Source organism: Branchiostoma belcheri, unplaced genomic scaffold (genome assembly GCF_001625305.1).
Source record: "Branchiostoma belcheri isolate BF01 breed outbred unplaced genomic scaffold, Haploidv18h27 scaffold49, whole genome shotgun sequence".
Lineage (NCBI taxonomy): Eukaryota > Metazoa > Chordata > Leptocardii > Amphioxiformes > Branchiostomatidae > Branchiostoma > Branchiostoma belcheri.
This window is the reverse complement of record NW_017804120.1, coordinates 679,858-704,710: the sequence shown is the minus strand read 5'-3', so window position 1 is coordinate 704,710 and position 24,853 is coordinate 679,858. Positions and strand designations below refer to the sequence as shown.

The window sequence follows — 24,853 nt, the reverse complement described above, 5'->3', positions numbered from 1 at the left end:
TAAAGTTAACGGTTAGCATTGCTAACAGCCAATAAACGACCACCCATGTTTCGTGCGAGCGAAAAACACAGGTCAATGCCCTGTCGGTTGAAGTAAAAACGGAAACCTCAAAAATGGTTGGGCACGTGTCAAAAACAAATGGCAGCTTAGGCTCCATTTGTCTGTCGTTTAACTCTGACCTTCTGCGTGTGGCCCTGTCAAAATGGCGGCGTTTTTAGGCAATTAAAAGACAGGTGGTCGTATTTTTACAGTCCACGATGGAAATCCCGCATACAAGTATTGGGCATTAACCACGTGCATGCTATAAAGGTAGAAAGTTAGATTAGAAGAACTTCATATTATCACATGGTTTTATACCATTCCTCTGTACATTCTGTACCCATCGTCCTTGTACTGGACTTGCATGGACTTGCAATGAAGAACTTCAAATATATATTTGAAATACTCGAAAGGACTAGTGCTAGCGATTGTTTTGGTATAACACAAGACGTAAAGATGCTACTTAGTAGATTCTTCTATATGTATGACGGTGCAAATGTGTCTTCTTAGACGGCTAAGAGTCTTTTAACATATTGCAAGGTTTATGAAATATTAGTATTTTGATTGAGTAACCCAGTCTGTCAGAACAAGAAGAGACTCATTTTCACCTGAGTCAAGTAAGGAAATATGTGTAAAATGCCATTCCCAAGGATACAAGCCGGGGATTCGAACACAGGACCCTCGGATTCCGAGAAAAGAACCCTAACCACAAGAACACCTCGCCACCTATTACCAGCATATACTACCAAGGTTCAATCTTCGGCCAAAAGTCAGTACACATGTAATCGACACGGGGTCTCGTCACAGTTCGTGGGAAACCGCCCGAGGCTTACAGGTGGCACAGTAAAAGAGACAACCATCCGTCAGTACCTATTAACATGTTACCCTGAGGGTTGTGGACATGCCATGATACATTACCCCACAGACAGTGAATGCTCAGACACGACCAAACAACGAGGGGCCCTCCATGTACATCTGTACTTCCAGAAGCAAACGTAGCACATTTTACTATCAATTACAACTATATTTAAGAAGTTTATACATCCTCAGTAAAGGAATATCTTGTTAACAACGTAAAACGTCTCTACAAAATAGCTCGCAGCTGTAAGGTGTGATTCTATTTTGAGCCCAGGCAAGATGTGAGAGTTGTTTGTTTGAAGAAGCTTCGGGCGATTCCTGATGACTTAAATGGTGATTGACCCGTATTGACCCGGAGTGTCAGTTGTGTCTTCCCCAAGATGTCAAGGAAAGGGCAGGGAAGTTTCATATGAAATCTTCAAGACATTTTTTTCTGATATTAATAAATGGCATATGCTGAAGATGTGTTACTAAAAGATTTCTCTCAATAGAATGTAAGCTCAAGCAAATTTGTAACATTTTTGCCACAAAAAATGACAAGCGTTGGTGTATTTTTTTTCACTGCACATTCCTTGTCAGGTTATCGTCTTAAATTAAATTTGACTCAAATTTACCTGGAATTCGATTAGATTCGTATAGAAAATTAGGAGTAGTATGGCCCAAATTTGGCCAGAATGCTCCTAAATTTAGCCTGGTATCCAGTCTGATCGTGATTGGGGGTATTGGGGTGTTTAGGCAGGTTGTCTTCGGGGGCTCTAAGAGCTTCCCCTGCCCAGTGCAACAGACCGTCCCGGTAGGAGTGTTAAGCTAATCAGAGACAGTATGCTCGGGGATTTGGTCCCCCCCCCCCCCATGTTCGTGGAGGGCTAATGAATCTCTCGTGAAATACACACCGGGAAACCTATGTGAGGCGGGCGGGCCAGAGCTCTTACGGCCCCGACCACGATCAGACTGGATACCAGGCTATCCTAAATTCAACCAGCCTTGGTCGTCTGGTGTTCGGGGGAAGGTTCTGAATGTGTGACAGGGCATAACTGACTGTAGTAACTGAGTAGTTGGACAGTGTACGTTGTTGCACGCATGTTGTGAATGGTACACAATCAGGGGTCTGTCTAAGATGCCTCGGGCACAACGCCAAACCAAGGATGACAAACAACCTATTAGCGAGCCCCTTGCAAAGGGACAAAGGTGAACAAAAAGTCAGTGACCTCTAACAAAGGGGATTTAAATCCTTTCACCACATGTAACATCTATGTCCATAATATCACCAGGGTCCATAATATCGCCACCTTGAGAAACAGTGTGCTTAAAGATATTTTTACTGCAACATACTTTTGGTATGCACTCCTTCACACATCAAATGTACATACCTAGGGTATGTTGCAGTAAAAATATCTATAAGCACACTATTTCTAAAGGTGGCGATATTATGGACCCTGGTGATATTATGGACACAGATTGGCACTTACCTGTGTCACTTTTCAAGCACGTTTGATTTTATCAGCAAAGAATCTGCCAATTTTTAAAGTTTAGGTAAAATGGAAGACGAGGTATGTTTTACTGTAAATTGTTCTTTGTATGATAGCGAAAAATACATTCTTTTCGATTATGTGTTAAGTACATTTTCGGTATTTTAGGTATTTGAATAGTATAGAGAAATTGATGTTCCTTACAGTGTTCAATAAACCTAGCCTCTACTAGGCTTTGGGAGGCGGCTGAAAAGAATGGAAGTTGGCCAACTAGAGAGATAGCATGCCAGGGGAGTTGGCCTGCTGGAGAGAACAGTTTGTCGCTCATCTCTATTTGGCCGATTTCTACTCTTTCCAGCCGCCCCCCGAAGCTTGGTAGATGCTACAATAAACCGACTCTAACCAATCATTTAGCCACCTACATTTATACAATTACCAATAAGGTGATATACACATCTATATTCATTGTATATATGATATATGATTTTTAAGAATACTTAACGGGATCATTTTGAGATTCAGTAGAATTTTTGAAATTTTGGCTATGTTTTAACAACGTAAATGCCTCTTTTTGTTGACTGTCTTTCTGTCATGACAAATTTCTTATGATTCTACATACTTACATGTAGCTTGATGAACATCTCAGATCAATTGCAACTTATTAGTTTTTCTTACAAAGCGGTACATATGGACCAAATGTTTTGTTGTAGCTCCCACCGGGCCTTTAATAGGGGGTACGGATCGTAGAATTTGGCAAAAAAAATTAGCCGCGACAGTCAGTCCACGAAAGGGTAAATATACCTCTCCAAATGAACTCTAGAGGTGGCTAAACTTCTCTGGCCAATTATTCTGCCAACTTGACCGAAATGTACTGTTTTTGAATCGGAGTGGGTAGTCTGGTGGAGACAATTTTTTGCTGACCGTTGCGCAAGAACAGCTCTATGACATCACAAATGAAGATTGTCCTTGCCTGCTGACCCGTGTAAATTCCGCTAAAGGCGACCGTGCCACACATGTGTGGTGAAGAGCCGCACATTCCGTGTCCTACACTCTCACTGTCAACAGGTGTATCAGGTAGGACCTCTGTTTTAAACTTTGCTTTATTCTAATTTTTAACTCCATTAAAATCACTCTATAAAGCCTCGGTCACAACCCGCCGTGCGTGAATTTTGCCCGTACGTTTTTTGGGAGGCTACGTCTGCTATGTTTTTTTTCTGAAAACGTGGGGAAGGAGTGGCGTCGACGCACGTCACTCGCACGGTTGCGCAAAGTGTAAGAGTGTGGTCTGCACGCCAAGTCTGGCCGTGAGCGGTTGCGTGCACCGTACATTGCGCAAGTGGCAAGCGAGTTGTACGTGCGGTCTCTGTGCGATTGCAACTTTACAGTAAGGAGGCCGTACCGGTACCAACACGTGCTTCTTACGCACGGCACGTACGGGGCACGCGCGTCGCTCGTACTCGCACGCCCGGGTGGTGAATCCGCAGACCGCACGTAGAAAAAGTTTTACATGCACTTAAAGTTCTACGGCGTGTCTGCGTGGTCCCAAATCCGTAGGATTCCGGATGTCCTACGTTTGCCCACGTTTTTGCACGTAGACACCACGCAGGGTTGTGACCGAGGCTTAACTTATATCGAGAAAATATAGTGCTTCCACAATTGCTCGATGCGAACAAGCTTATATTATCATACTTCGATGAGGGTTAGACATCCAGGTAGTACGATACGCCAAAAAGCAGTTACTCGAGCAACTGGATATGATTTTGGAAACGGTCAGACGTTTCAGCTAGTATCCACTAGCTTTCGTCAGTGACTGAAAGACCAGAGGAGAAATGCAGGTTTAGAACCAATTATATACTTTAGGCAGGTCATATTATCATACTTTATAAGCATGATAATATGCCACACATGTCACCGATCTTGTGCCCTTGGGAAAGGCACTTTACATGAATTTCCTCACTTCACTCAGGTGTAAATGAGTACCTAGCTTCGGTTAGGGACGTCCCTCGGATAGGACGTAAGCTGGAGGTCCCGTGTTTGAGGAGAGCCACACCTCGAGCACGTTAAAGATCCCACCATACCTTTCGAAAAAGAGTAGGGGCATGCCCCGGTGTGCGATGGTCCAAATTCTACAGCCAGAATCATCAGCAAGTTGATGTTGGCTACCTTAACCCCCAAGACCAAGACCAAGCAGAGGTTGACTTGGAATAATGTCAATGAGATTTTCTACGTAATGTTTCTATCAGTCTTTCCAATCACAATGGCTTGCTTATAGGTTACTAGCTGTTTTACTGGTTAGTTACGACTTTGCTAACATAACAAATTCGAAATTGATATTTTCATAGCTAATTATCTGCTTCTTAATTTGCAGACTGAAAGGATGGAAAGTTATCGTTGGATTTTATCATTACATGATTGTACAAGCTTAATTAAGTAAGCATTGGCGCAATAAAATAGCTAGATCAAATATTTGGGGGGGGGGGAATCTGCTTTATGAAGTGGGTTCTTATGTCATTTGTGAATTGTAAACAACACGGATGTTTTTTAATATCGATCATTATCCTCGCTACTTGCTTCTCTCACTTTGTACTGTTAAGTTAAGCCCAAGGTCTGTTCATGAAATTGAATGTTAACTTTTTTATTTGTCATCTTAACATTGTATCACCTCACAATGTATTATATCACCTCATAACATTGCATATCGTAGTCTAAAGGACATTCGTGTTGTCTGTTCATAACAAAACCAATTCATTTATTGCCGCTAAAACGCCGATTAAATTATTTTCAAATCTTTCATATGATGATGCCCACTAATTTGGTTGCTATGTTTATTGCAATCAATGATTTTCTATGTACATGTACATGTATATCTATTGAATATGTATCGTATAAAAATGTCATGAATGATGAAGGTATGGTTGGTCTTGACTGTTCCACCATACATTATGTGGAAAATTGTTATAAATAATCAGTCTTAGTAACTACAATCGTTGAACACCATTTGGTACAACTGTGATCAGCATTCAGCTAAAGAGAATAGACTAGCTATTGTTTCTTCAAGTTGATAATGCATTTACATGTACGAAGCTCTATCTGATTTGGCCTGCCTTTGGTGACATGTTTACAGTACTAGATTGCTAAATAACATTGGCAAACTGTGCTACGTAGTCCTCTTACCTTGCCCACGTGTTCTTTGGTTTTGTCTGAAATGCAGTACAATTATAGCATTTTATGTCATATACACGTCCTAAAGAATACCCAATGCCGAATAATCGGTGTGCAATTCAGTGAGATCAATGAAATTATATATCCATACATGATATAATGTCGTTGATCAGAACTTATCATATTTCAAGCTCAGGATCAAGTCCTTTCTAGAAAAGGGAGGTTATCGTATCTGTATTGGTCTTGGTCTTGGGGGTTAAGGTAGCCAACATCAACTTGCTGATGATTCTGCTACACTGTAGTATTTGGGCTGTAGAATTTTTGGTGAACAGGGCATGCCCCTACTCTTCAAGTTTCGAAAGGTGTGGTGGGATCTTTAACGTGCTCCTCGAACACGGGACCTCCAGTTTACGTCCTTTCCGAGGGACGTCCCTAACCGAAGCTAGGTACTCATTTACACCTGAGTGAAGTGAAGAAATTCGTGTAAAGTGCCTTTCCCAAAGCACAAGATCGGTGACATGGGTGGGGATCGAACCCTGGACCTCCAGGTCCCGAGCCGAACGCGCTACCACTGCGCCACACGACCCTACGTATTGAGCCGATGTGAAATGTTTATCTTTGGGTTTTCTGCTTTTTTTTCAGACATGTCCATGTTCAGCAGTTTGCCTGACCTCCGCCAGATGGCGCTTCATCAAAATGGCCGCCCCCTGCTTGACGTCACGCCTCGATACGAACCATTCAAGACGACAGGAGAAATTCGGGAGGAGAAGAAGGAAAACTTTCGGTTCGGCTGGTTTGGTTTCACGCCGGATTTCCTACAAGTCTTCAACACTTCAAGATGGCTGCTCTTCTTCGTGGGTGTTGCTGGTGCCCTTGAGGTAAGACGTCGTCCTTGTAAGTTTAGATGCCCTTCGCAAGGTGGCGCATAATCAAAATGGCGGCAAAATCAAAATGGCGGCTGGACGTAGATAATCACATAACAGCTAGGCTAACGAAATCTATAGTACATTTATTACCTTCGCCAAGAAGGTTATGTTTTCAGGGGCGTTCGTGTATGTGTGTGTGTGTCTGTCTGTCTGTCTGTCTGTCTGTCCGTCTGTCTGTCAACACGATAACTAGAGAAGGTCTTGATGGATTGTCTTGATACTTGGTAGGTGGGTAGGTCTTGATGAGACCTCAAAATGATTAGATTTTGGGCCACCTGGCGGCTTGTCATGGTACTGCAGCAGAACTTCCGGTTTTGATATCTCATGATCCAGACATGCTAGGGTGACGAAATTTAGATGGTAGATAGCTCTTGTGCTGGGGACAAAGTGACATGAGTTTGAGCCCCCTAGTTGCTTGCTCTAGAACTGCAGGGGGGTTTAATGGACAAATGTTTAAAGGAGGATAACTCAAGAACCGATGGATGGATCATCGTGATTTTTGGTATGTAGGTAGCTTAGGTGAGGTAGCTTGAGTGATGCTTGACATAATGATATTACAATTATGCAAATATAGATGTAATTTGCATAATTAATGAGGAAATTCTATTTATCAGCTGCATTCCATAATAGGAAGTTCAAGATTGTGACATATGTTATTAAGAATGAGAGAAACACAGGCAGATATCAATTATGCAAATGAAGACTTAATTTGCATAATTAATGAGAAAATATTATAATTGCATAGTGGTAACTGCCTGGAATTTTATACTTGGGGTGTTTGAAAGTTAAGTTAAGGTGAACATAATTAAACATAACTTATTCAAATAAGGACCTCATTTGCATAATTTATGAGAAAATTTCATCATGGCATTCTTTGTTAAGATAAGACTGTCTTTTGGTGGAGAATATGATCAACAGATATAATTCATGCAATTGAGGATCCTATTTGCATAATTAGGGGGATTAATATATAATTTCTTAATCATAAAAGCTAACATCATTTGGCGAAGGTATGAGATCGTGGAACTCTAGTTCGTAATTTTTTCTCTCGCTTTTGTGTTTTGATGCAAGTTTCCTATTGCAAATCTTGTGTCTTAATTATTATATCACTGCTTTTCCGGCAGTGTACCTCAAATTTTGGGTTCATTCCCGGCATCATTTCTACATTGGAAAGACGATTTGAGATGTCAAGCTCCAGGAGCGGCTTCATCGTCAGTTCCTACCAGATCTTTGCCCTTATAACTGTGCCTTTCATCACACACATCGCCGGGAAAACACACAAGGTAGGAAATTTGAGAAAAAGAAATTATATGTTGTCATGTTCACCTTCACAAAGAAAAAGATCGTTTTTCAAATGTCTTGTAAAATATTTTTCTTCCATTGTAAAAGTGGATGCGAGAATATAAGTTGTACCTAACTTGAGTTCGCAGTCACTTAGTCCATGTCTTTTCATTTGTATATATCATTGTGTTTCTGAATAAAAAATAAAAAAATAAAAAAGGTCCCGTTTCACTCTGTTGCAGAACTCATCTCCATCACCTTTCAGAAGAGAAAGAAACTGTTTTTGTTGTTTTTCCATCTTCTCCAAATACGCAAGGTCAATGACAAAGACCAGACGTCTGTCACCATGGTAACTGGTGCTGTAGCAGACACTTAGATTACATTATGTTGCAAGTTGCAGGAGCTGGTCACCACATAATGTAAATGTGCTTGAGCATGGAGCAGTAATTTGTTAGGCTATACTTCGTTAAGGTGAAACGTTATGAAGTTGTTTTGCAAATGTTATTGTTAAATGCTTATGAATTTGTTCTAGGGGAAGTGGCTTGGTGCGGTAACACTGTTATACGGGATTGGTTGTTTCCTATTCGCCTCGCCACACTTCTTAACAGGTAAATCAGTAGAAGTCTTTACTCAAACGTACGGTTTATATTTACATTTTCATTGTAAAGTAAAATAAGAGATTAAAACCTTCTTTTAAAAAAAATTGATAGATTTGGTGGTGTAATATAGCCAGCTGCCGCCGCGCCGCGTGCCTGCGAAGCTGGTGTGTTACGCCGAAAGGCGGTTATACCGGCTATACAGATACAGATACAGATACAGATGTTCCTAAGTAAGATAAATCAACATATCATTTAGTCTTCTTCAGAAAAACTGACCCACCCAATGTTATCACGTACGTGACCTTTTGGACACGTATTCTTCTTGATATTGACCTTTTGACCTCTTTTTCTGTCTTACCAGGGCGTTATGAAGCCCCGGGCAGTTATGCAACAAACATGACCGCTTCCCAGACAACCAACACTTTGTGTCAACCCTCTAGCAACGGTAGTGTTCCTGAACAATGCACTACCAAAACTACCCAAAGGTTGGTATGATTACACGTTTTGTGCTTGTGATGAAAAATATCTGAAATAACATTTTAATTTATGTACTTTAAATTACAATCTAATATGTTCAGTTGAGAGAATAAGGCATCTGTAAGCTCGTGACTTCAATCAAACTGTTTCGTCGATATCAATGTATTGTCAACTTTTTTGGTGTGTGCGTAAAACTATTCGGTTTTTTTTTTGCTCATGTCTTTACAGCTTTAGCGAACTCAGCAACTACCTGTACGTGTTCGTGGTTGCTCAGTTCTTTCTCAGTCAGTGCGGAGGTTCCCTGTTTACCGTGGGAATCGCCTTCATGGACGAGAACGTCAAGAAAAAAGTCTCTGGTCTCTACGTGGGTAAGTTGTACAAAGGCCCATAACGACAGCTTTCGAATATTGTCCTTGTAGGCCTTCGTAAAGTAGGTATCGTGCATTTACATTTATCCTGGTTCCTCCTAACATTCATGTTGTCTCTCTTGAAATTTGGATACTACTATGTAGTCATGAAATCAGCTAGTAGTATGTTTTCTTTATATTTTCAGCTATAATGTTCACGACTGTGTGCATTGGCCCAACCATCGGATACGTAATCATTGGCCGACTTCTGAGCCTGTATGTGGAGTGGCCAAGCGAGGATGGATACTCGTAAGTATTATATTGTAACAGTAATAAAAAAATATTTGTAGTTTATACCAGCTTGTAAACTGTTTACAGAGATCATCATACATCATATAGATCGATCATTCATTCATTCTGTTTACCGAAGGAAAACATATTGTTTTTACTCAGTTTCTTCCTCCTCTTCTGTTCCAAACACTAACCTCTGACCTGGCCAATGACATGATTTGTTGACGTCTGTCACCATGGTGATTGGTGTTGGGTTACATAATGTTGCAGTTTCATGGTCTGCTCTACTCCTGTAACCATATACTGGTAGTACATGTTTGTGGACGTGTTTGAGTAAAAATTAACAGGGCTGACCATGTCCGAAGGTAAACATTATGCATTTGAGTTGCAAATGTTACTTCTCTAGTTGACTACCGTTTTGTTTGATTGATTCAAACATTGATACTATGATTCATTTATTGATACATTCATTGATAACTCCAGGGCCGGGCTGACCCCAATGGACCCTCGGTGGATCGGGAACTGGTGGTTGGGGTTCCCTGTCCTGGGTACACTGGGGATCCTGGTGGCCATTCCTCTATTTGGTTTTCCTCGCAAACTACCAGGTAAATACAATCCTTGCAAGCCAAGAAAAGACTTTTTGTTCGAACAAAGAAGTAACCGTTATAAATTTACTCAACCTGTGTCACACAGAAGGGCACCATTTATTATTATTATATAGGTTAACAGCTTGTCCATTTTTATCTTTCCTTTAAATTTCTTTGACGATTTTGATTCAATGTCTTTGCGTTGCATGTTTATGGTATTTTCCACCTCCCCCTTTAGGTTTAGATTGATTTCATTTACAATGATTCGTCTTTTCGTTTTTTTTTTAAATTTTCCGAAAGGTTCCGAAGAGTTACACGACGACGAGGCACAGCTGCCGACGAAGACAGCCGAATGTGACGTCACAAAAGCCGATGACGATGATGAAACCCTGTCAATCATCGGCAAGATCCGCCCAGCTCTGACAGACCTGTTCAAGTCGCTACTGGACCTGGGGAGATCTTATTCTTATGTGCTGCTGACTGTTGGAGGTATGTAACGTTATATGTCATTAGTTATGTTTACCGAAGGGAAACATATTGTTTTTGCTCAAATTCTTCCTCTTCTTCTTCTCCAAACGGTGACCTCTGACCTGACCAATAACATGATTTGTTGATGTCTGTCACCATGGTAACTGGTGTTGGGTTACATAATGTTGCAATCTCATAGTAGGCATTTAGACTCCTGTCACCATATACATGTATGTGAATGTGTTTGAGTAAGAATTAACAAAGCAGACCACATCCGAAGGTGAACATTATGCATTTGCTTTGCAAATGTTACCTTTCTAGTTGAGTTTTACTTCACCCAATTATGCTTGTGAGTCAGTAACACCTAGCTTCAGTTCACCTTGAACCAGTCAGAAGTGTCCTAATGAAGATGATAGACTGTCATCGAAACATCTGCTCTTCTAAAGTGATGTTCAAGGCAGCTGTGCTACCATTATTCAACTAAAAAGACCTGATCAACGCTACACATGATGGCCCCATTGTATTTGATTATTATTTCATGTTGCAGTTTCCTTCGACGCAATGTCAAGCTCTGGTATATTCGCCTTCGCTCCCAAAGTTTGTGAGATACTCTTTGGCCTCCCAGTGACATCATCGGTATTGTACTTTGGTGAGTATCCTTTCTTGCTATTGCAACATCCTCAACTCATATCCTGTAAAACAATAACTCCTTTCAATACGTTATATCGAGCGCGACTGAAATTTCAAAAGAGTTTGGCATATCTTTGTTTGCTATATCTTCTTTGTACTATACATAAGGCCTGTTCTAGTACAATAATTGCTTTCTTGAAAGCAGTAGCCAGCCATTGTCTTTGCGAATGATCAGTCGCCATTTTGGATCTGTCCAACATGGTGGCGTCCATTCTAATTTGCATAAATTTACATGTAATTGTTCTTATTTGCATAAATCGGAAACTTACTTGCACCTTAATCTAAAACACCCGGCAGATACATTGTACTAATATTGTATTTTTTTCTGACAGGGTTGTCCATGATCCCTGGCTTTGCGATCGGCTCTTTGTTGGGCGGTTGGATCAGCAAGAAAATCGGCGTAGACTGCAAAAAACTGCTCCGACACATCCTCACCATCTACACCATAGCTGGGATGGGAATTTTCGTGTACCTGATGTATTGCAGAGAGCCGCAAAAGGCTTACGCACAGCTGAACAGCGGGTATGTATAGAAACTATTGCGTAGTTTTCCAGTAGATTGTGTTTTTGTCAACGCCGCGGGGGCGGGTGCATTTTTGATTCCATAGACTTTATACGAGATGCCATCTTCGTCTTTCACTTAATAATTTTTTTTGTTTACTTCATCGGTCACTGCAAAACAAGGCTCATGGGAGCCACTTAAAATGTTTTGGGTTACAGAACAGCCAGAGTGGACAGATGTTTGTTGACCTTAGACTTGAAAATTTTAAGGTTATACTCATAGGGGAAGCAATCACGAGGTAGCTTATTCCAAAGTGATGTTGTTCTTGGAAAGAAGCTTTCAGCATGGAACTTCCTCCTAATAATAAGAGGTGGTGAGTGGAGGAGGAAAGGGTGATTTGGTTCGGTGGAAGTGGCAAGACGTGTATAATATATAATGAAAGATTATATATGTTATTCATAGAACTAGCACAATGAAGAATTGTACCAGTGCTTCTTTGCTGATTGTATGCCTGTGTGCATTAGCATGACCTGTGCTACTGAGTGCGGCTGCGCAGACAGCCTGTACGACCCGGTGTGTGGCGGGAACGGTGTGGAGTATCAGTCTCCCTGTCATGCCGGCTGTGCCGCTAAAAACCACACAACTATGGTGAGTATCAGTCTCCCTGTCATGCCGGCTGTGCCGCTAAAAACTACACAACTATGGTGAGTATCAGTCTCCCTGTCATGCCGGCTGTGCCGCTGTCAACTACACAACTATGGTGAGTATCAGTCTCCCTGTCATGCCGGCTGTTCCGCTGTCAACTACACAACTATGGTGAGTACCAGTCTCCCTGTCATGCCGGCTGTTCCGCTAAAAACTACACAACTATGGTGAGTACCAGTCTCCCTGTCATGCCGGCTGTGCCGCTGTCAACTACACAACTATGGTGAGTACCAGTCTCCCTGTCATGCCGGCTGTGCCGCTGTCAACTACACAACTATGGTGTGTCACTGTGTGTACATTTGTATTCACGTGACTATTACGTCACTTGTTGTCCGCCATGTTAGTCGGTTAAAAATACTTTCTTATTATAAGGTTATTTTGTCCTTTGCCTTTACACATACTGTAAAATTGATACTGTGAATATTTTTAACCGTATCATTTAGCGACCGCCAATATTTTTACATTGAAGTTTTAACCAATTAGTGAGAATGAGCAGCCGCAATGCATTGTGACCATTGTGTCAATGTGTTAAAAAAATCCATATTCGTTAATCAAATCGTTCGACTTATATATATAGACGTTTTGTAAAGCTTTGCTGTTTTACAAAGTGCTACATTGCTTTTGCATTGATTTGTATCGCAGTTTAAACCTTTCATAAAAACTAGCGGAAATTGTATTCTAGTAAAGATAGATTTAAATTTAAACCTAGATTACAAGACTTCACACGCGCACTGGAGGCCACTAGGTGGGTTAAATGCCACCACCACTTGTCAATGATGTCTTAACAAGGCCGTATATTCTGTTAAGAAGTACGCCACCACATGGCAGGTTTGTCGTATGAAGGCAAAGGCAATTTTTACTCGTTTATATCTTCGTCACAACGCAGTATTTCTGCCGTCCAGGTCTACTCCAACTGTAGCTGCATCACAAGTTCCCGGATGCAGGACAACACCACTGCCTACGTCACAACAGGCGTGACGTCTACTGCCACCCATGGCGCATGCGCACGGGACTGTGCGGCCTACAGTGTGCCCCTGTTCTTCACAATCCTGTTCCTGATGGGGATGATCGGCGCCCTGGCCGCTCCATCCTACATGGCTGCTACCCTCAGGTACGTCCGTCAAGGTTAAACATCCAGCTGCAGGCTGTGGGGTCGTATGGCGTAGCGGCAGAGTGCGCGACTCTGAACTAAGAATCCCGGGTTCGAGTCCTGACATTCCACCAATCTTATGCCCTTGGGAAAGGCACTTTACACGGCTTTCCTCACTTATCTCAGGTGTAAATGAGTATTGTCCTGTCATGTATTTGTCCCCTGTGTTGGTGGCGGCATGAATATAAGTTGATAAAACTTGAGTGTGTCGTCACCACGTCTGGTGATTACATGTTGGAATAAAAAAAAAACATCCAGGTAAAAAGAAGTGATCTCGAACCAGTTTAGCTCATTGAAGAGCTACTCTTCCACTGGTCGTGACAGAGAAGACAGAAGCTATGTATAGCATTTACAGGTTCATTGTACCGGGGAAATTCCCCTAGCTCTTTTCGACAAGCACAATGAACATTGGACCACGGCTTAACGTCCCGTTCTAAGGACTGCGAGCCTAAACAGTAGCGTGCATGTTGGGTGAGCGACAACAGCCGGGATTCGAACTCCCAACCTCTTAGTCCAGAGACAGGATCGCTAACCACTGGACTTTGCACGCTAGGTAATAAGATACGCAAAAGAATCAGTTTCTCAAGCAACTGGATATGATGTTGAAAACGGGCAGACGTTTCAGGTAGCATCCATTACCCTTCGTCAATGAAACTGTAGAGTTGTCAGAAAGGCAGGTTTATAAGTACGAACTATTGATTGATATGCAAATACGTGAAGACAATTTTATCAATCAATAGTTTATAGTTCGTACTTATAAACCTGTTTTCCTGACAGCTCTCCAGTATCACTGACGAAAGGTAGTGGATGCTACCTAAAACGTCTGACCGTTTCCAAAATCATATCCAGTTGCTTGAGTATCTGTTTCTTTTGCGTACTCTAAGGTACGTTTGTCTTACATCTAAAAAGCCATTGATACACCTGACACCTAATTTATTTTCATTACTTAAGCATAATTGCTTCATGTGGGATAAGAATTTCTTTTCAGTATAACATAAAAATTATGATTTAAGACAAATGTTTATTTTATATTGCAGGCTTGTTCCCCCCAGACATAGGGCGTTTGGACTAGGAATGCAGCGGTGCTTGATCCGAATCATCGGTGCGTTAGGAAATTTTCTAAAGAACTTCTGTCATTTGATCTGTCAACATATCTTTGTTATATACGCCAAGATCAGTTACTCAAGCAACTGGATATGATCCACTACCTTTCGTTAGTGACACTGTCACTGGAGAGTTGTCAGAAAGTCAGGTTTATAAGCATGAGCACGAACTATTGATTGATATACAAATAAAACAAATCCTGACAAGTCTCCAGTATCACTGACGAAAGGTAGTGGATGCTACCTAAAACGTTTGACCGTTTCCAAAATCGTATCCAGTGGCTTGAGTAACTGTTTTGGCGTATCTTATTACCTGGATGTCTAACATTCATCGACGTATCTTTGTTATATTTGCCTGATCTTCCCTAAGGATGTCTCATAAATTCTTAAGAGAATTTCGAGCCTCGGTAAAAATTAAAATATTTGACCTTGACCTTTGGCTTCCTAAGACCTACCAGCATACCAAATATTATCACAATCCATAAAGACGTTCTGAAGCTATGCTGACTACAAATGTGCGGAAACACACACACACACACACAGAGAGAGAGAGAGAGAGAGAGAGAGAGAGAGAGAGAGACGCACCAAAAACAATACCTCCATTTTTTCACGGAGGTAAACAGTTTTAATCATTGTATCTCACAGGTACTATACCGGGCCCCATGATATACGGCTACGCCATGGACAACGCATGCGTACAGTGGCAGACCTCCTGCGGCCAACGAGGTGCCTGTCTGGTTTACGACAGCCGCAAAGTGGGTCTGTTCGTGTTTGGGCTCGCCTTCGGGCTGAGGATTCTGGGTGCAAGTATCATCGCTCTTTCCTATCTGGTATACAAACCGAACGTTGAAGAAGAGAAATTCGACAACGCCGATGATACAAAGTTTACCAATGGTGATGTGAAAGAAACAAAGTAAAAGGAAACAAACTAAGGCCACAGCTAGTAATTTTTATGGATGACATTAGCACGCGCATTAATTTTCGCCTGATTTTGGAAGAAATAAAAACAAGAAATTTTGTTGCCTTCTGACAGTGGTCACCATGCCGAAAATGGGCAAATATGTCTGTTGCCATGCCGGAAGGTGGATGGCAGGTAACTATTAAGAGAGGAGACAAGAAAAGACTCTGATTCAATATTTTGTTTCTTACTTTGATGCAGTGAGATGTGATGTTGGCTGTGTTTATGTGATGTCCCAACTGAATCAAAACCATTTGTACGATGATTGAGCCAAAATATAAAATGTAGGAACCTTGTTTTTTCGGTCCGCCTTGTTTTTTTTGCCCGCTCGCATTAGATTTGGAGTCTGCGGAGGATGTCTTCCATACAATTTACTTGCTGTGGCCTAAAGCTGCAATTCCAACGCATACAATGTTCGACTTGCCATTTTTTTACTGTACAACTTCATACACCATTTCAAGCTAGGGTACCTTGTACGTACGTACCTTGTACGTAGCCTCTACCAGACTGAGGAAGGTGCTGAAAAGACAATGCAGAAATTGGCCAAATAGGCAGATAATATGCCAGGGGAGTTGGTCCATTATTATATTTTTGAACCGTTCTATGCAAGGCCTATACGACCACTTCTCGGCATTGAACTAGAAAGATGAGAGAAACATGGCTATGTCAAGAGATGGCGGTGAACGTTTGATTTGAAAGCCTGTATATTGTAGGTTGGTGGGAAACACTTGTCAGGGAGGGAATTCCAACGCTTGGCCGTACGGGGAAAGAAACTGTCACTGTAAAAAGATTTCGAACAAGGAATTTGGACGGTGAAGTTGTGTGAGCTACTTGTAACTTTGCCGCATCCAAACTGTACTCTAGGCAGATAACATGCAAACTCCTCTGGCATATTTGGCCAATTTCTAGCCTTACCTGTCCCCTCCGAATGGTGGTAGAGGCTAACCTGTACCAAGAAAGCATAATAACTGTATGCAGATATAGTCAATAATTCAGGGTGCTTTTATCAGAATATTCATCCTAAAAACGTATGAAGTAGGTTTCTAACAAGCTACACTATAACACCTATATTAATAACTTTTACATGAATTGCATAATAAATTGTTTATTTGATATTAATCCATTGTAAAAGTAGTGGAAAATGTAGTATAAACATTCCTTATGTCGAAAAGATTAATAATGACCTTCTTAATATGTTTTAGATATAATAAGAAGTATGAGTCATATGGTCGAATGTTTAAGTCATAGAATGCATTCAAGTGTAACAGGAACTTATTACAGCATCTTGTAGTGTTTAAGTACTATATTAAACTGTCTTTCTCTTTATTTTTACCTATAACCTACGATAATAATTTTTACCTATATTGTGCCATAATCCACATTTTATACTTAACACTTGGTCCTGAACATCCTTCATAGTTAGGGGCCTCAGTAAACAACCTGTACTTGTATTTCATTGTTTTATTAATTATCAATTAACCATTAATGTTTTGACCATAAGAGGTGATGCGCTATATTTTGTATACCAGCGATATAACTGCATTGTATTTACATCGACAATGTACTAATACTGGATATGCTATTTGCTCATAATAAAATACCAATGGCTGTATATTGTGGCTTGGGACTACTGTATTATATGTTGGTCTTTCAGAAGCTACTCTACTTATACTTTTAGTTGATGATTATACAGTAAACTGGATATCAGCATTAATTATGCAAATAAAGTCCTCATTTGCATAATTTGCATTTAATTATGTACATCTCTCTCTCAGCTACCTACACACCAAAAATAATGAAAATATGTTGTTCCTGTCTGGACTTATTGGCTTTTAAACATTTCACCAGAAAGTGCCCTGCAGTTCCAGAACAAGCTGCTACGGGGCCCAAACTCATATGACTTCTTCCCAAGCACAAAAGCTACCTTCCATCAAAATTTCATGACCCTAGCATGTCCAGATCGCGAGATATCAAAACCGGAAGTTGCGCTGCAGTACCAAGGGAAGCCACTAGGGGAACCAAAATCTAATCATTTCTAGTTTTTGTCACACCCTACCAACACACCAAGTATGAAACCAATCCATCCAGGCGTTCTTGAGTTATCTTGTTGACCAACAGACAGACGGACAGATAAACGCAACTGAAAATATAACCTCCATGACACATTTCATGGAGGTAAATATAACCTCCATGACACATTTCATGGAGGTAACAAGAACCTACAGATATCACGGTTTTTAACCATCTTTGTGGTTTCGTGTTAGCCTCTACCAGGCTTCGGGCGGCTGGAAAGAGTAGAAATTGGCAAAATAGAGAGATAACATGCCAGTGGAGTTGTTCCGCTAGAGTACATTTTACCCTCTCTGTACGGCTAACTCCCTGGTAAACTATCCCTTTATTTTGGCCAATATCTACTATTTTTCCAGAGATCCGCGGTGCCTGGTAGAGGTTAGTTCCGTGCCTGGAAGCTAGAAGGTATTTTACATTGAAAACAACAACAACAACAACAAAAACAAGACAGAGATATTTCATACATAAATAGCGTTGTTTTTCTAACATACCAGGTTATCAGCCCAAACTTGTATCACTGAAAAAAAAAACGATCAAATTTCGTCCTTTACGCTTACCTTTACTCGTGCACTAGTAAAGTGTGCTTAATGATAGGAGTTGGTGCAGTGTATATTACAACACACAGTGAGTTTCGAGCCCTGTGTGTCGTAATATACACTGCACGAAATCCTATATTCAAGCACACTTTAAAATAGGATTTCGTGCAGTGTATATAACAACACAGAGTGAGTTTCGAGCCCTGTCGTACAACTAGGTAGCAATGGAAAACGCCTTAGGCTGAACTCCAGAACCACATTGTTTGATGCCACACACCTGGACATGCATGTACTGCCGCGAAGTAACTTTCAAACTGGGACCCTCAACGATGTAATTTCAGGGTCGCAAGACAAAAAGTATTCTAAGAAAAATATTTCTAAAATGACATGTATTGCTGTTAAGCCATCATTACATACCTCAAGCGTTTGAAACATGTTTAAACAAGTTACATGAGGTGTCTCTTTATTTTTTGGTGCCACCAATAAATAGCTAGAATCAGCCACTATACAAAACAAGCAACTGTTTTCTGTTAGCCACATCGCATTGTCGCCTCACAGATATGAGTATGATATTTAATAGATTTGATCCAACTTACTAAGTATATTCTTAAGAAGATGACCAGAAAACTAACTTTGAAAATTCAGTTTAAAGCCCTGAAATCGCCTTGGTTGTGACCAAATCACTAAGAAAAGTACAAGCTGACACTTGGAGTTTTTATTCAATGCTTATGTAAGATGTATTCGATGACTAAGATACGATGTCAGTTCCCGAAAAAAATGCAACCGACAGGACGTTGACCTTACCTGCTGACCTGTGTATTCTCTACCAACATAAGAGCGTGCCCACAGGCAAGGTAAAGCTGAGGTCTTTACACAGGTGTTCAAGGTAGGTCCTCTCTTACAATCATTTTATTATCTTTCATGCTTTCTTACAGTATTATGACTATTTTATTGCTAGAATATTCAACTTTTGATAGTTGGCACGATTGCCAGCTCTCTGTAGTCGTGATTTGATGGAAAAATTTGTAAAAGTTGCTAGTTTAGGGATCAGTGACTACGGGTCAGGGTACGGGGGCATGGAGCGCTGAAGTGGGGACAGCCCGGTGGCTAGACCACCGTAGGCTCCCCGGTATCTCTGCGGTGCTGGGAGTACCGTCCGCCCGCCCAGGTCCATCAGCGCACTCCGGCGTTCTTTTACGGGGTCGGTTTAAATTAGTTCGTCTGCCCAACTGTAAAGATTTAGTATGTCATTTCTTAGTAGGTCTTGGGAAGCTTAAAAGCGTCCAATGCAATTTCAGGGCAGCAAAACAGGATTTTCTAAGTCAATTTTTTGGTCATTCTTTTTAATTTAGTAGTTTGAATCATAGCATACTGATATCTGTGAGGCAAAAATGCAATGTTACTGACGGAAAACGGTTGTTTGTTTTGTAAAATTCACTATAAAAATAAGTTTTGCCAAATTTCATTAAATGTCTTTGAGAAACAAAGGGTGCAATAGTTTAATTTTTCAACTATTGCCTCTCAAACCTATTCAGGATATTGTCGCAAAAAGCCAATCGTAGGTGTATCGTATGTAAGATATACATCTGTATATATGACCAGGGCTTTAGGCTATGATTGGAAACTTATATTTGTTGGTACATGTGTTGCCAGAACTTGTCATAACTTCAAAATGTGTCATTTTTAACCCCAAATCAACTTATCTTAGATTAGTTTTCGTTGCCTAGAACTGGTTTTCAAGTAATAACTTTCAAGTAAGAAAGGTTATACACATTCTATCTGTACAGTAGGTTGTCGTGTAGTGTCTTGTTTTTTTTTTAACAATCTTTATTCAGATTCAAGATACATAACAATAACGTTGGAAACGAGACAAACTGATACATGAACATGAAACGAATAAACAATTATGGTACAGTAACAAATGTACAAAAAACACGCTAAAACCCATAGCTAAATTATCTACTCAAATGTAGAGTACAATTTCCCCCAGTTATCCATGTGTTTTGATACTTCCCCTTTTCTTCTTGCAATATTAATCTCCAAATCATGAAAATATTTGACAAAAGACACAAAGTTCGACAATTTTAACATTCCCTGACGATTTTTGAAAATGTACATTTTTCCTAACAGTATGATTAAATTGGAAATGGCAGAGCATTGTTTATGAAGCAGACCAGATTCCTATTACAGTTAGTAGAACTGTTAGATATTCTCAACACCACCATATGTGTATGTTAACACCACAAACTATGTATGTATCATTTTGCCATACGTTGTACCCGCTACATCTGTAACGTTGCGCAATAAAGTTCTTCTTCTTGGTCATTCAGATCCCCAAACACTATGTTAAATCCATTCAGTTGTAGTGTCTTGTTAACGCTGGGCTTTAAACCGTCTAACACGTGATTTGTGACACTTGGAGAGAGACAGGTAAACATGAGATCAGTGTGCACAGGTGTGGAAGTCCTTATTTGGTCATGGCATTAGAACATGTCTTCAGGGCAATGACCTTTGGAAACCTTCGAGACAAGAAACTATTCACTCGGTGAGAAATATCCTTAAAAGTCACCAAAACAGAATAATAGAAAGTTTATTGCAAAATTCATGCCCGAGGGCTAATTGCAAGAACATGATAACAACAGTAAACAGTAGAATGATAATAAGTAATGCTAATGCTACTTTAAATATACATTTGTAGTTATTGTTGGGTTTAATTTCTTTTCCGTGTGCAGTGGAGTATGAAATGGCCGACATTTTGCGAGATATATGAATTGGGAGGTGTTAATAGAAATGCAGTTTTTTGTAGGCTGGGAAGGTGAATAAAGCTGGGGAACATTTTGGTGACCATTTCAAATAACTGATCTCTTTCAGTGCTATAATGAGGGCAGTGACAAATAAAGTGCATTTAATTTTCAGGTAGATAAAGTCCCGGGCTCGAAATACATGTTTTTGAAATACCTGCACAGATCCAATTATTACTTGCACTTACCTGAATATGCAGGTAGTAGTTCTAACCTTGAAGACATAAACAATCTTTATCAACAATCAGTTAGTCTTCGGTTTAACTTTTTTTTCAATATTTGGGAAAATATTTCACTTCAAGGCCAATTACGGTCTCATTCGTGAGTTTTTTCCATACATTAGAAACCATGCATTAATGAGTGACTTACGAGACCGTGTTCCCTATGATCCTACATTAAATCAATTGATAGCTTTCATGCTATGTTGAGCACACTTACTCTACGTCTCATAAAAAATTGCCAACGACTTCTATACACACAATCCCCTTTTATGGGAATTACAAACTGCAACTAGCGGCTGCCCGCAAGAGGCCCTCCCGCGCTGCAAACCTACGACCGCACAACTCACAACACTGGACTGTGCACGTCCGACCTAGCGCGCGGCTGCCGACAATTATGTCCTAATGTCATCAGTAACAAACAAGCTTTCACCGCTTTGACGTTTTACATCAGTTGGGATGGCTAAAGGGGAAATTCTCACCAATAAAAACACTCGTTCATACAGCCGTTTAGTTTTTGACTTGGTACTCTTTTTACACTCGGAGTAATACATGAATGAGACCTTACTGCATATATACCGTCGCCATTTTGTTTCCACAGATGTCTATGTTCAGCAGTTTGCCCGATCTTCGCCAGGCGGCGCTAAATCAGACCGCCCGCCCGCTGCTCGACACCACCCCTCGGTACCAGCCCTTCAAGACACCGGACCAGATTCTGGAGGAGAAGAAGGGACGTCTTCGGTTCGGCTGGTTCGGCTTCACTCCTGACTTCCTCCAGTTCTTCAACACTTCGAGATGGCTGGTCTTTTTCATGAGTATCGCCGCCTATGTGGATGTGAGTAGGTTTTATGTGATAAATCTTAGAAAATTGCAAGAGAGAGACACCTGTACTGTGCAATATGAACCAGTCAGAATTGTCCTGAGGAAGGTGACAGACGGTCACCAAAACGTCGGCTGAATAAAATCACTTAATTGCGAAAAAAAGTATATTTATTAAAAGAAATAGTCCTGTTGTGAGATTTCACAATTTCCCCCTATTGCTTCCATTAAAACTTTATACCAATAATGATAATGTATGATACTTCATTTCATGTCAGCAACGACAAATACAGCTCGATTTATAACATCAATTTTGGTACGTAATACGGCAATGTAGATTTATTTGTCAAGCTAGCTGTCATTATAATGACGAAATACATTTTATTTCCCTCTGTTCATTCCATAACAACGGTCGAAATGAATTGACTATTCAAACTTCTACAATTTATCCCACAATTTCTCTTAACTTACAGACCAAGAAAAAACTATTCTTCTTTTAACTTCCCAAAACCCACAAATTTTGGAAAAGGTGGGACATTACGTCTTCCATGGTTTACAGAAGAGAAGTCAAACCCTTCAGACATAGTTTTAGACATAGTTATAGTTCTAGACAGCTAACGTTATCATGTAGCCTTCAGTTATTTTATACCCTATTCCATTGTTCTTTTATGTTTACCTCCATGAAAAATGGAGGTATTGTTTTTGGCGTGTCTGTCTGTATGTATGTATGTATGTCTGTGTGTGTGTGTGTCTGTGTGTGTGTCTGTGTGTGTTTCCGCATCTTTGTAGACACCATAACTTCAGAACGCCTTTATGGATTGTGATGATATTTGGTAAGATGGTAAGTCTTGGAAAAACAAAGGTCAAGGTCAAGTATGGGCCTCCTGATGGATGACCTTGGTACTGCAGCAGAACTTCCGGTTTTTGTATCTTTTGTCCTGAACAAGCTATGGTCTTGACTTTTTGGTGACAGATAGCTTATCCTGTCAGGAATAAGTGGCGTGAGTTTGTTCCCCTAGCAGCTTGTTCTGGAACTGCAGGTTAGTTTCTGGTAAAATCTTTCAAAGCCAATTAGTGCAGATAGGAACAACATATTTTCATAATTTTTGGTGTGTAGGTAGCTGAGAGAGAGAGATGTACATAATTAAATGCAAACTATGCAAATGAGGACTTTATTTGCATAATTAATGTGGGAATTCTATAATTACAGTGTTTTACATTATACTACTTTCATACATGTAATGTATGTAACCTATGTCAGGCGGAACATCAACAGATACTAATTATGCAAATGATGACCTAATTTGCATAATTAATGCGAAAATTCTATGATTTCTTAATGGTGAATGATGGGAATGTCATACTTGGGACATCTGTCAGTTAATCAAAAGTTAACATACATCACGATGCATATATCATGTTAATGCAGAGGTCATTTGCATAATTAAAGAAGAAATTTACATTTACATATCAAGCCCATATTTCATGGAGGTATGAAGTCTTGGAATTCTTGTTTGTAATTTGCAAATAGCCCCCGGGTAAGAATTTGCAAAAAACTTTTCATATATAAATAGTCAACATGGCTGACAGCCAAATCATTTTCCGTATTTTCTAATTTAATTTTGGTATCAAATTTACCGTCGGACCGTTTGATTATAAAGAAAAGGCTGTTATGTTTATGTAACATCACACTTGATAGCCCGTTCTACCAGTAACAAGTTACACAGAAGCGCCACTATTGGTATCTATGAGTATTGCATCTTCCCGTGTTCCATATATGCAGTGCACAACGATGGCATTTATACCCGGCATCGTTTCCACCCTGGAGAAGCGATTTGAGATGTCCAGCGCTCAGAGTGGCTTCATCATTAGCTCCTCTCAGATCTTCGCCCTCGTCACTGTGCCAATCATCACGCACATCGGCGGGAAATATCACAAGGTTGGTTCCTATTGGCTGTGTGTAGTCACGTGACTGTGACGTAATGACTGTCCACAGCACGTCGGCAGAACGTACTGCACCTGCGCGAAACCCGTAATGTATTGTACATAGCACTTCGACAGAACGTCTCATATAAGGTCGTACTAGCGCATATAAGGTTAAGATCCCGTCTGTAGTTTCCAAATGTTATGTAGGAAAATATATCCTTTGCAACAAGCAAAATTTTGATGCAACGTTGACCAAAAGCCCACCGAAAATCGTTAAAATACAGGGTTCTGCGCAGGCGCAGTACGTTCTGCCGACGTGCTGCTCCTATTGGCTGTGCGTAGTCACGTGACTGTGACGTAATGACTGTCCACCATGTTTGTTGTGCTAAGTCAATCATTAAATCATTCAATCAATTAACTTTTATTAGACGTCAAAATTTTCGTCTTCAGCAATTCAGACTAATACCTACACTATTCTATTCATTAGTGAATAGGTACAAATGTATAAGAAAATACTGTGTACATTACAAGGACGATGACTGTATTTAGAATAAGGCCATGTTGATTTGATTATATGGATGACATCCTCCGGGAACCCCAAAAGTGATGCGCGCGTGCGAATAAAAAAAGTTTTGCAAAAAAAAGTTGTTTTCATTATGAAATGTACGTGGTCATGAAGGTTGAACAAATGGCACAGAATATGGTTTGGCGAATAATCTACTCTTCGAATTCATTTCTTTACAATTTCGTGTTTTTTCGTTTGATTTTGGCATTCTACGACATTGGTATGGTTTTTTTGTAACTTACGGTATATTTTTGCTCATTTTGCAACTGTTTTGTAAGATTTACGGTATGGTTGAAAACTTTTTTTT

The 24,853-nt window shown here is 40.3% G+C and overlaps 2 protein-coding genes across 2 annotated transcripts in view; both read left to right on the top strand.

The window, feature by feature from the left end:
* The first annotated feature begins 3,396 nt into the window (after positions 1 to 3,396).
* LOC109479543 (solute carrier organic anion transporter family member 4A1-like) lies at positions 3,397 to 15,620 on the top strand. The gene is made up of 15 exons (XM_019781524.1): positions 3,397 to 3,440; positions 6,171 to 6,406; positions 7,579 to 7,737; positions 8,268 to 8,343; positions 8,696 to 8,819; positions 9,040 to 9,179; positions 9,365 to 9,467; positions 9,933 to 10,063; positions 10,367 to 10,525; positions 11,052 to 11,153; positions 11,527 to 11,720; positions 12,164 to 12,361; positions 13,303 to 13,511; positions 14,588 to 14,652; positions 15,299 to 15,620. The coding sequence occupies exons 2-15, from the start codon at positions 6,173 to 6,175 to the stop codon at positions 15,568 to 15,570; spliced, it is 2,166 nt and encodes a 721-aa protein (XP_019637083.1). The 5' UTR covers positions 3,397 to 3,440; positions 6,171 to 6,172; the 3' UTR covers positions 15,571 to 15,620.
* Positions 15,621 to 19,065: 3,445 nt separating this feature from the next.
* The window catches only part of LOC109479489 (solute carrier organic anion transporter family member 4A1-like), a 14,771-nt gene continuing 8,983 nt past the window's right edge, over positions 19,066 to 24,853 (top strand). Inside the window, exons 1-3 of the mRNA XM_019781454.1 lie at positions 19,066 to 19,103; positions 21,838 to 22,071; positions 23,839 to 23,994. Coding sequence (XP_019637013.1) covers positions 21,838 to 22,071; positions 23,839 to 23,994 — 390 coding nt within the window. The 5' untranslated portion in view covers positions 19,066 to 19,103. The remainder of the gene's footprint in view (positions 19,104 to 21,837; positions 22,072 to 23,838; positions 23,995 to 24,853) is intronic.